This window comes from Acomys minous (genome assembly GCF_964271855.1).
Source record: "Acomys minous genome assembly, chromosome: 2".
Taxonomy (NCBI): domain Eukaryota; kingdom Metazoa; phylum Chordata; class Mammalia; order Rodentia; family Muridae; genus Acomys; species Acomys minous.
This window is the reverse complement of record NC_140484.1, coordinates 109,489,984-109,505,270: the sequence shown is the minus strand read 5'-3', so window position 1 is coordinate 109,505,270 and position 15,287 is coordinate 109,489,984. Positions and strand designations below refer to the sequence as shown.

The 15,287-nt window shown below is 48.1% G+C and overlaps 1 protein-coding gene across 1 annotated transcript in view; it reads right to left on the bottom strand.

Moving 5' to 3' along the window:
• FAM174B (family with sequence similarity 174 member B) overlaps positions 1–11,457 on the bottom strand; it is a 40,543-nt gene extending 29,086 nt beyond the window's left edge. Inside the window, exon 1 of the mRNA XM_084801362.1 lies at positions 10,975–11,457. Within this exon, the coding sequence (XP_084657488.1) occupies positions 10,975–11,291 (317 nt within the window). The 5' untranslated portion in view covers positions 11,292–11,457. The remainder of the gene's footprint in view (positions 1–10,974) is intronic.
• Between the last annotated feature and the right edge of the window lie 3,830 nt (positions 11,458–15,287).

Below are 15,287 nucleotides of genomic sequence, written 5' to 3'. Positions count from 1 at the left end.
AGGAGGGATCATTTGGTGGCCCAAGGGAGCCTGAAAGCCTGGAGTCACCATGCTTTAGGACATATAGTAATTAGCCATCAGTGTCCACACATTCTTGCCCAGGTGCGGGCAAGGTCAGTCTTCACTACCCCGTATTTCAAGAGCCCAAGTCTCCTTGGCAGGAGAAAAGCCCTGAGCTCCAGACCAGGTACCCAGATGCTTACAAGCATCTCCCGTCGCAAATGTTGCTTGTGTTTCATCCCAAGTCAGAGCTGGCCAATCACAGGCCCAGGAACTGGAAATTTTTCTGTTTAGTTTTGCCTGTAAATTGATCTTAAGTACTAAGAGAGTTGAGAACACTTAAGAGTTAGGAGTCTTCATGTGAAGATGCGGGGGGAAGGGGGGCATCCTCTTAACTTCCAACAGATGGGGACACCTGAGAGACAGAGATAGCTGGTAATATGACATCTGTGGTCCATGGCACAGGAAGGGGCAGGGCTTACTGACTGTTCTCCCCTATGTTTCATCTCTATCCTCATCAAGCCTTCTCCCTACCTAACCTCCCTTCTACCTTCTGCATCACCCACTCCCTTCAGAGACTTTCATTTCCTCTTCTTCCTCTTCCTCTTCCTCTTCCTCTTCCTCTTCTTCTTCTTCCTCTTCTTCTTCTTCTTCCTCTTCTTCTTCTTCTTCTTCCTCTTCTTCTTCTTCTTCTTCATCACTCAGACCTCCAGCCCTGCCAACTGGTTCTTCCAGCACCTTTTCCGGGTCCTCCCTACCCACCACGCACCCCACCCCCACTGCAACCAATCATTCAATCACTCATTCGGCACCTAGGAAGACCTCATTTGGATCAGCCTTTTGAAAGCAGCCCTTTAATTTTTAACTCTATACTCAATTTTCCCCTCAGCTTCCTCCAGCACGTCAAATCCTCTGGGAAGAAGAGGGTATCTTCCAAATATATCTCAACAGAAGAAGCACGAGTTGGACCCTTCATCTTCCCCGTTCAACAATAGGCCTTGCAGGAAGATGCACAGTCAGTAACTTAATTTGCTCATCTATAGACTGGGAAGTGCCCCTTGCCAGAGCAGGCAACATAAACTAGTCATCACAGAACTGTGTACAAAATTCAAAGGAGAAAGGCTTACTTTAGTTCACAACTCCAGGTTATAATCCATCACTGACTTGAGAAAGTGAAGGCAGGAATCGGAAGAAGCTGCTCGCATCCATAGTCAAGAGCAAAGAGGGAGTGCACGCATGCCTCCTCCTGCTCAGCTCACCTTTTCAACCCATACATAGTCCAAGACCCACAGCAGGCTGGATGTTCCCACATTAGCTAACGTAATCAAGGCAGTCCCTTACAGACACGCCAACGGGCCAGTCTCACCTAGACAATGACTCCTTGAGACTCTCTTCCCGAGTGATTCAACATAGTGCTGACAATTAGAACTAACTATCACATTTGTTTTGTCTATCAAACCCTGGAAGAAGCCCTTCTCTTCCCCACTGCTAAATCATAATCCTCCTCCTCTCCTACAGCACCTTCCCCAGGCCACTCTATCTCCAGCCAAAGGCACTTAGGATTTGTGGCTCCCCTGTTGAACTGCATGGGAGGGTGTTATCTTGGCGCTCGGAGGTGCTCCCCACTCAGCACAGCACCCTGTGTTCACGGAGGCACTCCTGAAACACTAGGAAGAATGCGCTTTCTCCTAGCTGCTGGGCTGAGTGCTAGGGAGAACCACTTAACGAGGCTGAGGAGCAGCCTGCCACATCCTGGGGGCCCAGAAAGGGCCCAGCTGAGCATACAAGCACCCGGGGTTACATCCCTCCCAGCTACGGGCCTTGGATTCCAGTGAACAAAGCAGAAGGCAGAAAGAGGAAGGTCAGCAGAGCCCAGAACGTGACAAAAACTCATGCCTGAGAGATTACAGGGCCCAAGGCCTCCCAGATCTGGGAGAACCCTATCAGAGTTCTGTATGTCAAAACCTCGCCCAGCCAGAATGGGCTTCCTCCTCCCTGCACCCCAGAAAATAAACACGAAGTCTGGATTCCCGGCAGATCGCCCTCAGATCAGAAGACAAGTGAAACCTTAAGACTGTGTGGCTTTAAATGCCTGCTGCCAGAACGTCCCCTTGCAAACGTTTAGACTCAGGCATGCACCAGAAACGAAACACACAATTCAAGAAGCTTCTGCTCAAATCCAGGAGGGTTTCCTTTCTGGTGGGACCAACCCACCCCCACCCCCACCCCTAGCCATCCCCACGTCCACTTAGCCTTACACATATCTGGTAGCACGAGAGCCTACAGTGAGCCAAAGCATGTGTGCCTGGGAGTCTATGGTAGCACCATGTAAGCCAGCGGCTCAGGGTTAAATTAAAGAGGGATTTGTTCTTCCCTTTTCAATTTGACAGAAAGAAGCCGCAGCAGGTGCCCATGCCTAAAAGGCCTATTCATAAGGGTAGCCACAAGATACCTCCCTGGCTGGAAGGTGAGTAGTCAAAGGGACTCAGCTGAGACAGTTACCAATTTAGTTAGAAACATGCTCGCAGATGCATGCCCCTGCCTGATTAGTTTGACCAGATGGCTGCCCTGCTCACAAGCGGGAGCAAGACCGAAGGGTCGAGTAGAAACTACCTCCGTCTTCAGAATCATATTTTTCAATTCCACAGGCCACTTGGCCACTTGAAGGAGAAACCAAGACGTGTTTGACACGATGTTATTCTAAATATCCTGCCAGCCCTTAGAAGCACGCACTGTAATTAATAATGGGGAATGACTACCTGGCTCAGTTCGGAACACTGCTCGCATTGCAAACCAGAAGACCAGAAAGAAAGATTGAGAATCGTTCGGTCCCAGCAGTGCCTTCATGTTTGTGATTGCATGATGGTGATGATGACTGTATGTGTTGCATGTGCGTGTCCAAGCGTGTGTGTGTGTGTGTGTGTGTGTGTGTGTGTGTGTGTGTGTGTGTGTTGACAAGAGTGTCTTCCTCAGTTACTCTCAATCTTCATTTTGGAAACAGGTTCTCTCAGAGAGGCTAGAGTTCATCAATTCAACTAGGCTGTCTGGAGGGATGCCACAGACACGCTGCAGCCCAGCTCTGGAGTTACTACTTATATTTAACGTTTCTCCTCATCATTAATAATAATAGTAGTAATAATGATGATGATGATGATGATGATGATGATGACGACGATGACAATAATAATAATAATAATAATAATAATAATAATAATAATAATAGAACATCAGTAAATGTGGGGTAAGTCAAAAACGTTATCCCCTTTTCAAAGACCTAGTGAGTGGATTGGGTATACATGAGGTATCACTGTCTCCAGGACATGGTGGCTACTCCCTTACCACCACATCAGGCAACGCTAAACCACCTAACCTAGCCTTTGTCTTTCCAATCCCTGGGGAAGCAGGGCAACAAATCCTTTCAGATAAGAGGATTTCACAGAGATTTTGAAATAAAGAGTGGTTGAGCATGCAGCCACCAGAGATGGGAGAGAAACGGTTCCTGCATGGTAAAAAGTGGGACACCGGCCAAGCCAGAGAGGGGAAGCTGTGGTTTCAAGGTGTAAAGTTTCCCAGGCTTGCAGCCATCACAAGAGAGGAGATTCCAACTCCTAAAGCTCAAAGAGAGACATGGGGTAAGAGAGCCCCTCGGGTAATGGTTGCTGATGGAGCAGTCTCGTCCTGAGTGTTGTCCCTGAGTCTACACAAGACCATCAGAATCTCCCAAGGTCAAAATAAGTAGGAAAGCCCATTTTGTACTCCCACACATTGATCCTGGGGGTTTGTTTTGGTTTTGTGTGTGTGTGTGTGTGTGTGGTTTTGCTTTTGCTTGTTTGTTGGTTTGGTTTGGTTTGGTTTGGTTTGTTTTTTGGTGTTTTGAGACAGGGTTTTTCTGTGTAGCCTAGACTCGATTTGTAGACTGCTGGCCCTGATAAATAAATAAATAATGAAAATGTAATACAAAGTAAAATTCAAGATATAAATTAACATAGAAGCATCCTGGACTCTAACCCTCTAAAATCCAAGCCCAATTAAACTTTTATAAGTTGTCGTGGTTGCAGCATTTTATCACAGGTATAGAAAAGCAACTAAAACAGATGGGGAAGTCAGGTTAAATATGGGTCCTGGGGCTCAGTGGGTGGGTAAAAGCATTTGTTGCAGAAGCATGAGAGCCAGAGTTTGGATTCCCAGAACCCACTAAAAAACTGTGCATGTCTGGGGGTGTCTAGTAGCTAATACTGGGAAGGTGGAGACAGGAGGATCAATGGGGTTTGCTGACCACCATCCCTAATTGAACACATGGTGAGCTCCAAGTACAATGAGAGGTCCTGTCTCAAGGGAATAGAGTGGAGCGCCGTAGAGGAGGACACCCAAAATCATCCTTGGGCCTCCATGTGTGTGTGCACATTGGCACACACACACACAAAAGCAGCATGGAAAGAGCAAGAGAGAGCCATTCAGGCCCAGTAGACTAAAGGATAATCTACAGATCCAATGAGGCTAAGTAACAAGGAGGGCTCAAGGGGGGAACGCTGGAATCTCTCTAAGAAGGTGAAATAGAACAGACATCATGGATGGAAGGGGGATAGGACTAGAAGGGAGGGGGGATAGGAACAAGAGAGACAAGGTCGGGTGAGGATAGAGAAAGAGAGTACTGGGAGAGACAACTGGGTTGGGGGTGGGGAGGGGGAAATCTCTGGGACAAGCTAGAAGCATAGGGCAATAGAAAATCCCAGGAATCTACGAGGATGTGAGCCTAGCTAAGACTCCTAGCAATTGGGACTATGGAGCCTCAACCAGCCATCTCCTACAACCAGACAAGACTTCCAATAAAGGGACTGGGACACCAACCCAGCCACAAAACATTCTACCTATACAATTTTTTCCTGCCTACAAGATGTACTGGGATAAACATGGAGCAGAAATTGAGAGAATGGCCAACCATGACTGGTCCAGCTTGAGACCCATGCCATGAGAGAAAGCCTACCCCTGACACTATTAATGATATGCTGCTATGCTTGCACACAGGAGCCTAGTATGTCATCAGAGAGACTTCACCCAGCAACTGATGAAAACAGATGCAGAGACCCAAAGCCAAACATTAGGCAGAACTTAGGGAATCCTGCAGAAGAGGGGAAAGAAGGATTGTAGGAGCCAGAGGGGTCAAGGACACCACAAGAAAGCCCACGTAATCAACTCATGTGGGCCCATAGGGACTCACAGAGACTGAACCACCAACCAGACAGCGTGCAAGGAGCTGACCCAGGCCCTCGCTACCTGTGTAATGGTTGTGTGAATTGGTCTTCATGTGGGGCTCCTGACAGCAGAAGCAGGGATGTCTCTGACTCGGTTGCCTGCCTTTGGGACCCTTTCCCCTGAAATTTTTTTTAAGATTTATTTATTTTATTTATTGCATATGAGTGCTTTACAGAGGAGGTCAGAAGATCTCATTATAGATGGTTGTTAGCTACCATGTGGTTGCTGGGAATTGAACTCAGGACCTCTTGAAGAACAGGTGGCGCTCTTAACCACTGAGCCATCTCTCCAGCCCCCTTCCCTGAGATTTTTTAACCAATTAATTAAAAAAGAAATGGAGAACAAAGCAAGGAGACACTACAGTATACCCAACACAAGGGAAAGAGTATCAAAAATCCATGTAGTCCTAAGTGTCAGGTACAAGTAGAGGCCCTCACAGGCAGGGCTGCACAGAGCATACTCTGGTACCCAACTACAAACACCAAGTATGAGGGATATAGGAATCCCATAGCTAGGGGTCCCCCAGATGTTTTCCCACTGATCTTCAGACATATCCTAAGATACAGTGTGCATGCATGACTACATGACTCAGAGCTGTAAAGGAGTCCAGATGACACGGAATCATGCCATGATTATAAATACTTAAAGGAAGAATCGTCTACTCATACAACTATGTGCACATACCAATATGTTTCTTTGCACATTAATATATACATATATTTATAATTGAGTGAAATGAACCCATACTGTCATGCCATTTTATAATCTGCTGCATTCAACAATACAAGGCCAATGTCACTGCCATTATTTTTTCCCACAGTCTGAGTCTTACTTAATTCACAACACCCATGTCATTACTTTGAACAGCGTTTGAGGATTACACATCCTGTACTTGTCTTCTTGCTGTTACCAAAGACCTGAAATAGCAACTTGACGGAGGAAGGGTTTCTTACAGCTCACATGCTGAAGGTACAACCCAACCTGGCAAGGCTGTCATGGTAGGAGGGGCATGAGGCCACGTGGAAACAAGAGAGATATGAGCACTACCACTCAGCTCACCCTCCCCTTTTCACTGAGACCCCAGCCCTGCCACGGTGCTGACCACACTTAAGACATATCCACTCCCCTCGAGAGACTCAATCTACGGACCTGGCCATAGACAGGCCTAGAGGTCCATCCTCTAGATGATTCTAGGTCCGTCCAGTTGACAGTATTAACCCACCACAGATGGCCATCATTTATTTAAACAGTGTCAATTTCCGGATGTGCTTGACAGTTCGTGTTTTGTCTTAATATGATCATGCTGTGGACCAGCTAGCTCTCCCTCTCTCAGCCTCCTCAGTACTGAGATTACCGGAGTGCACCAACACACTCAGCTCTACATAAGGTATTCAATTTTTTTTCTCTATAAAATAGAACTGCTCTGAATATCTCAACACACACACACAGTTCCTCTTCCTCCCTTGTCTAGTCATTAACTTCAGAGTATCAAAGGGAAAAGTATGGGAGCCCTAGCAACGTGGCTGCCTAAGTAAAAGTTCCTGGTTTTCACTACATGGATCTTCCCTTTTTTAAACCCTTTCCTTGAATCCGTGTTTCTTCTGTTGTCTGGAAGGTGACACCTTCAGGAAAAACAAATGGCTGGAGTGTGAATTGAAAAGGAATGATACCACACTCTCCAGTTTGTCTACATTGCTAAGGCAACGAACAGGTACCACCCAAATTCCCTCCCAAGGCATCCCACAATGACCACCCATCTAGTCACAGGCGACACTTGGAGAGTCATCAACAATGTAAACCACTCAGGAGTTCAACATTCTTTTGCTAAAAATATCTTTATTAAATGCCAGCCTATTCCTGGAATGACACTAGGTGCTAGAGAGACACAGAAGTCCCACCCTTCGCAGCCCCCAGCCTAGTAATGCAGAGGGACAGGAAAACCAAGGCTCGAGTGTGCCATGGGAGCTCGAGAATTGGTGGTGCAGGGTGCTTAACAAGCAGTTTTTCCATGTATCAACACAAGAAGGTCAGCAACAACCTGCTGGGTTAACTTTGGGTGCTCTCTCGCTCTCTCTCTCTCTCTCCTTCCCAGTGACCAGTAAGCAAGCAGCTTTGTTCCATCCCAACCTCCTGGCCATGGCATCCTCCTGCCTCACCACAGGACCACAGCGCTGGGGCCCAGAAACCTCTGAAACCATCAGCTCAGATCAACCTTTCATGCTCAGTCCTGTTTTTATCAGAGATTTCTTGTCACAGCAGCAGGAAAACCAACACAGTATCTTTTCCTCTAACTTCTTGAGCCTGTGGTACGTGTCGCATGACACCAGAACTTTCATAAAGATTTGAAGCCCTAGAGCCAGACACGGTGGCTCATGCCTGTATTCTCAGCCCTTGGGAGGCTGAGACAGGAAGATTGTTTGATCTTGAGAACAGCCTGCTAGGCTCAACAAGAGAAACAGAGGCCTGACGGCATGGTGATACCTGCCAGGCACTTGTGCGTGTATGTATGCTTGTGTGTGAATGTGTATGAGTGTGTGAGTGTGTGCGTGAGTGTGTATGTGAGTGTGTGAGTGAGTGTGAGTGTGTATGTGTTAGCGAACGTGTGCGTGAGTAAACATGTGTGAGTGTGTGTGTATGCCTGGGGAGAGGGCTTGGAGAGAGAGAGATCATAGTTATTTATTCCTTTTCAGTGTTTTGAATTGGGAATCAGTCACAGATGTGACAAGCTGAAATTGAATCATTACTAGTCTCAGATTGAGATTGCCGAGTGGCATCCGCAGCCCTAATTTTAATATATTTAACCCAATACATCAAAATTGCATAATTAGAAAAAATAATGTCACTTCAAAGACTTAGCAAAAGGAAAAAAAAAAGAGTCAAATATCCCTTAATAAATCCCATGTGTATCTCATGGTTACAGCGCCTCCCAGTTCAGCAAGTTGCACTTCCAGTGCTCCATAGCCACGGGTGGCTAATGGCTACCAGACTGCACAGCACAGGAGGCTTTGTGGGATCGGAAAAGCCAAAGCAAAAATAAATAAACGCATAAAGGACCACACAATGGTGCTGGAGAGCCCCTGGAGTCCGCCACAGCTAAGGGCAGAGGAGCACTGGACGACGGGACAAGAACAAGGCAGAATGCCAACCATGAAGAGCCGGCCTTTCCCCCAGGTCCAAGAATTCGATGTGGAATTTGATGGAAGACTGAGACCGGCACTCCAGCAGAAGAGGGAGGACGGAGAGCAGAGGGACAAGGGTCAGCCAGGAGCAGCCAGGAGCCCCAGTCTAAAGACCATCACTGTGACCCAGGACAGATGGGGAAGGTGCGACCCATCAAATGTGGTAGTGAGTGGGAGCACTTCACCAGGGAAAGTATAAGCAGGAGGCAAATGATCTCGGGAGCCCTGGGTGATTAGATGACCAGGGGTCAGGGTCTACAAGCTAAGAAGATGGAAAGCAAGCAGGTGCAAAGGACCGCTGGCTGACAGCCAAGATGCTTGGAAGCCTAGTTAAGTCCACAGGGGAACATGACTAGGGCAGCAGCCACAGAACCAAGGGACAGAGTCAAGGTGCAGCCTTCGCCGTTAGCTACACAGACCTACTGGATGTTCTACACTCAGTTCCACACTCTGAGGAACAAGTTTTCCAAAGGAACACTAGCGGAATGGGTACCAGCAAAGCCCTTCCCGGCCAGAGAATGCTCCAAATCCTATCTAAATCAGAGTCAAGGTTGGCAGCTGTCCACCTTAGAGACTCAACTAATAAGTACCACTTCCCAGGAAGAAGACACGGATCACGGCCGGAAGCAGTTTATCTTATGAAGTTAGTCTCCTTCCTTCCACACCCAAGCCAGAGACTCTCCCTTCCCTGAGCACCACATGTCCTACTTAAACACACAACCCTGTCCCCTCACATCTGGCCACATGATGCCTTGTCTTCTCCCCAACTCTTGGGTAATAAGGAACAGACTGGCAAAATAGTTCAAATGCCTGCTTTTAAAAGTGCACAGCTGTGTGGGCTGGGACTATTTTGAGCTAAATGCTTCAAACCTCCAGGCTCAGAGCTGCTCTGTGGCGTCCGCTGACTCCCAGTGAACAATGAGGTAGTCAGTAAATGACAACGCTGCCTCTGCTGGATGCGGAGTCCCATTCCGCACAGAAACACTAAGACACACTGGGCATCTCACCCTCTGGGGCTCTTTGCTGACGACAGGAACTTGGTGACCCCACTTGGTGGGATATAAGGTGTACTGAAGGATACACAGCTTAGAGCTGAAAATGCCAGAGAAGAAAGCAATGACCCTGTTTGATTGTCTTAAAAAAAAAAAAAAGCACTCACGGTCATGCCAGTCTTGGAAGATGTAGAGAACAAATCCAACTTGAGAAAGAAAAGAACAAGCCAGGGCCATGGATGTAAAGGAAAAAGCAGGAGAAAAAAAAAAAGACAAGCCTCAGAGGGGCTGGCTGAGGAGGGCAAGAGGGACTGGAGCTGTGGCTACACAGAGCCACTGAAGCTCATCCACAGGAGTGAGGGAAGTGGGAAGGCTGGGGTGAGCCAAAGCAGGAAGTGTTGGGGAGGCGGGGAACGCAGGACCACAATCCCTCTCCTATGTTCTCAGAGAACTGGCATTTCATCTTACGGGCCCCAAAGGTAACACCTAGACTTAGCATCGTACAAAACTGAGACCACCCCTCTACACATAGCTCCCAACCCTGACTTTCCCCGTCTAATTTCTGCTCTTGCCCTGTAAAAGCCCTCCAGAGGAACAAGTCCCTGGCCCTGTCTTCAATAGCCCTCAAACATCAAACACACACACACACACACACACACACACACACACACACACATACCGGCTGGCTAGTGTGAATAACGTGACAGACATATTTAGCTTTTTCCTACAAACCAGTATTTCCCCCAGCATTCTACAGAAATGTCCAGCTGGCCTCTCTGTGAGCCTGTCCACCTCAGTGTCTCAGGGATGGTCTAAATTTCCTGGACACTTCCTCTTTGGCCTTAACAACCTACAAAACCTCCCTGAGATCCCTCTCGAGTCCCTGTAAATGTACACTGGGACAGCCTAGTCTCAGCAATGGAATGTCACAAAATCTGAAGCCTATAACCAAAAAACAAGTGTCCCCGGGTTCCTCTCTCGGTGTCTGTCTGTCTCCCCCCCCCCCCCCGCCCCGCCCCTGGCTTTCTGTAAGTGAACGAGGGCAAGAACAGGTGGGGCACAGGAGAGCTGCAGGTGAGAGAGCTTGAGCAATGTTCCTGTCAGGAGAAGCTACAGGTGAGAGAGCTTGAGCAATGTTCTTGTTAGGAGAACCCTAGTCCAAATTGTCCCTCCACGGCTGAGTACCTGAGTAAGCCACTTCTCTTTGAATGTTTCCGCCTGTGGAGTGGACATAAAAATAAATTCCGGAGAAGGTGGCCAGGGCTAACATTGGTGTTAACTGTGAGTAGAGTAAAACAGTAGAATCACGACTTGGAACACACCAAACAGCCTTAAGGGGGAAAGGGTTCCTGAAATGTGCCCCTGGAAGAACCAAATGCACGCGCCCACCCTCCGGATCCCGCCCAGGCAGAGAAGGCAGTAGGCAGTAGGGTACACGTCAGGCGGGAGCGCGCCGAGACCAAGCACCTGTGCGCGGGGGGAGGTGGGCAGCAGCATGGCGACGCCACCCGCGGAGCCAACTGAGCAAGAAGCGGGGCGACACGACCCACCTGAAGACCCGCAGCAGAAGGCAGGCGATGAGCAGTGCGCTGAAGGTGCACGCCACGATCACTGTCGCCTTCAGTGTGGGCAGGTCGCGAAGCAGGCTGGAGATGCGTGTCACCACTGCGTTGCCGCTGCTGTTAGAGCCTCCCCCGCCCGCCACGCCAGAACCCAGGCGGGTGCCATTCCTCGGATCGGGCGGAAGCTGGTGGTCCTCTTCGGGCTGTGAAGCCGAGGAGGACTCAGCTCTGCGAGCGAGGACAGAGGGCGCGGCCAGGAGGGCAAGCAGCAGCAGCAGTGGCGGCGGCGATGGCAGGGCGCTCATGGTGCGCTACGCGCACGGTGCGGCGGTCTGCGTCCCGGAGACCTGAGCCCCGGAGGCTTGCACCCCGGAGGCCTGCGCCGTGGGGGGGGGGGGTTCCCGCGGTCGAAGCGGCTGCGCGGTGCTCGGCAGGAAGCTGCAGAGCCCGGAAGAACCCGCGCCGCCGCGGCAGCCACCAACACGTTGCACCGAGTCATTCGACGGGCTTCGGCCCCGCGTGGGCGGGGCAGACCTCGCATGGGTCCCCGCTGCGCTCCGCCCCTGGGTGGCCCCAGGCAGATCAGGACCTGAGACACCTCCAGAAGAATCCTAACTGCTTGGCTAATTCTGACAGGCAGTGTGATGAGTGACTTATCTCATTCAATCAATCCACCAGCCCCCTCTGGAAACAGGTACTCGCCCTCGTTTGTTGATTTAGCACGCAGAGAGTCAGCTCACTGCAATCCAGGTTTCCCACCTGGAGCTTATAAGCACTTTGCTCTGCTGCCGGTAAACTAGTTTTCTGCGTTCCCACCTTTGGAAGTATTAACAGGTTCTCCAGACCACCCTGAAGTTTCAAACTCCTAGGAGTAATTGATTGTAGTGCGTCTCTGGTATATAAACTAAATGATGCTGGCGTGGGGGGTTGGGGGGGGGGGAGGACAGCTGTGGACATTCTGCTGGGAGCCCTGGAATTGATACAGTGCTGAGTGAGATCCTGGAGCAACAGTTACAGACCCCAGGGTGATCTGGAAGGCACTCCCTAGGGATTGGTAAATAGCTAAACATAGAGAGCAAGGACCAAGAGACTGAACCGCTTATTTCTGGTCCTGCTACAGAGGCAGACAAACGGCGCGTTCATCGTCTATAGCTGCATAACCAAACTTCCATAATAAATTACCCAAAACTTAGTGGGTCACAACAACCCACATATGTTATATAAGACTCAGCCTATCTGGGTTCTGTGGTTTCACTGTATTCTTGTTAAATCTAAGCTCAAACTGACACCCCTCCAGATCGCCTCCAAAAGTTCACATGGGGGAGAGGAGCCGTTTCTAGGCTCAATTGGCTTCTCCTGGCTGATACAGCTGTGAAAACAGAGCCGCCATTCTGTCTGTCGGAAGCTGTCCTGAGTTCTCTCACGGGAGACTTTCTAACAGAGTTTTTTTTTTTCATCTTCAAAGTATTCAGGCCCAATTAGCAGTAAAGTCAGTGAGCAAGGCAGAAGACAGTTCTATAAACCTTAATCGCAGATGTGACATCCCCACACTTTTTCCTGAACCAGTTCATAAGAAGCATGCCTCAGCTCTCGTTACCACTCGTGACTGCACGGTGCTATAAACAACAGGAAGCTGGGAGCACTGGGGCCACCTAACAGCTGTGTGCCATATACTGCGTGATGAATTTTTATTGGGGGGGAAGGGTGAACAACATTCAGATTCCCAGAAGTCATTGCCCACCAAGAGCTGTGTGTAACGGGTGTTTGCAAGCCGTGATGGCACACACCTTTAATGCCAGCACTGAGGAGACAGAGGCAAGCAGATGTAGACAAGTACAGTGCCATCGTGCTCAACATAGTGAGTTCCTAGACAGCCAGAGGTACACACCCCAAAGGAAAAAAATTTAAATCATATAGTTAAGGTTTTCCAGCTTATGGAAAGTTTTTGTTTTGATGGAGAGTTTTTGTTTTGTTTTGTTTTGTTTTGTTTTCATATCAGAATATACACAGAGAATTCCTTAAAGATCTGGCTGTGAGGTCCATAATTCCCCAGCCTGCTTCTCTAAAACAAGATTCAGATGCCACACAGCCTTGTAATTTCTTAGTTAGAGAAAAGTCCTGTGTAGTAGAACAAAGGTGTTCCCAAGTTAAAAACCTCTCTACCAAGCAGTGGTGGTGCACACCTTTAATCCCAGCATTTGGGAGGCAGAGGCAGGTGGATCTCTATGAGTTCAAGGCCAGCCTGGCCTACAGAGCGAGTCCTGGACAGTCAAGGGTACACAGAGAAACCTTGTCTCCAAAAACCAAAAAACAAAAAACAAACCAAAAACTCTCTACCAGGATGGAAGTTGACCACTGAGTGACCTTGGCCAGTAAAGATTTAATTGGTGACTAGCAGGCTTTAACATCTAAAGTAAGAGTAACAGTGCCAAGCATAATAAGGTCACTTAGAGCATCCATAAGAAGGGGGCTAGAGAAAGGGAGCTGCAAAGGATCTTGGTCCGGTTCCTAGCACCCACATCAGGTGGCTCACAACTAACTGTAGTTCCAGGTGCTCCAGTGCCCTCTTACGGCCTCCCCAGGCACTGCACATAGGTGGTATACATCCCGAGAAGCAGGCATACATAAATGATAATGAAAATGATAATAATAATAATAATTAGCATTCTTTCCTATTGCCACAAATGATGAGCTATAGATGTGATTATTTGACATTGACTTAACAAACACCAAGAATACAGAAGGTATAAATGTTAAACTATCTTAGTAAGGTGAAACTTTAGGATCTTTCATTCTTCCTAATTAAAGCTCACTTATAAATTGCCCCATATTACAGTCCCTAAAGCACTTTGATTCAAACAGCTGTGAACAATGAGCTTTTTAACATGGGAAATTGGTAATAGGTAGCAGTGGCCAACTTGAGTTGATATTAGAGCAAGGGTTCGGCTGCCTCCAGGACAACCAACCACCTGAAGCATGGTTTGTGAGCCACTGGGTCCCTGGCATCCTTTCAGGGAAACTTCAGAGTAAGAAATAATTCTAGAACCATGCTGAGATGGGAGTTGCTTTTTTTCTTGAGTTGACAATTGTGCTCCTGTCAACAAAGGTGACAGCAAGACTCAGGGAAAGTCCTACTTGTAGCAGGTGTCATCTCCAGAGCTGTGCTCTGCACAGACACTGACACAGAGCCAACGTCACTGCAGAATCCCCTTGACTCTGGAGAGCAGGGCATCATCGTATGCAATAAGACAGGAAGAATTAATAAACCACTTCTTTTTCACGCTGAGAGCTGGCACCGGACTTGAGAAAAAACAAGCATGCCATTCTTGGAGCTGCAAACCAAATGGCCATTTATTTTTTCTTGGAACAGCATTTGTCACCAAAGAGTGACTGACAGACTTCAGAGTGGGTCTTTGGCAGGCAGCGTCTCAAAAATGAACAAAACGAGCCTCTTGCTTTTAAGCATGCCAGCTGACAGCATGGTGGCCAATGATAAAGCCCAAGACTTCAAGTGGAACACTAGAAATGTCAGACAGCTTGTCAATTAGGATGCTTCATGGCATGGGTTTAACAGTTGTGCAGAGTGCCTCAAAACTTTCCTGAGGACTGTGAAAGTTTTCAAAAGTAAAAAGCCCCGCTCCTTCCTCATGCTGCCCTCCCTCCCTTCGCTCTCCCTCACCATTCCTCCTCTCTTTCAGACAAATCTCTGTGTAGCACAGACTGGCTTCAGTTCTCCAATCTTCCCACCTCTGTCTCCGAAAGGATTACAGATGTGTACCGCTGTGCCTGAATTCTTGTGTATTTTATGTATTTATTTACTTTATTTTTCTGTGTTAGTGCTTTAGATGCACGTATGTGTACGTACCATGTACATGGTTGGTACTCACAGAGAGCAGAAGATGGAACCAGAGGAGTAAAGCACCATGTGCATCCTGGGAAATGAACCCAGATCCTCTGCAAGAGTGACAAGAGCTCTTAACTGCTGAGCCATCTCTCCAGCTGCTTTGGACAGTTTATAGTTTATAACTCTATCATTCAAGATCTCCTGAATACCAAATTACAAGACCATAGCGTCCAAAATTTATGCCTCGGGGGCTGTGAAATCATTGTCATTTTGTAACGAAATAATGTCAAAATTTGGAAGATCTGCCTAAATCAGTAAACTATTTTTCTCTGAATGGCAGATGCACATAGTTAGGAATTATCTGTGAGTGAAGAAGGCCCATCAGAAGTGAAAACCAGACCAGCAGGTACGTATGTGCTTGGATCAGTCCCAGCCTGGACCAATGGTGTCTTAGTCA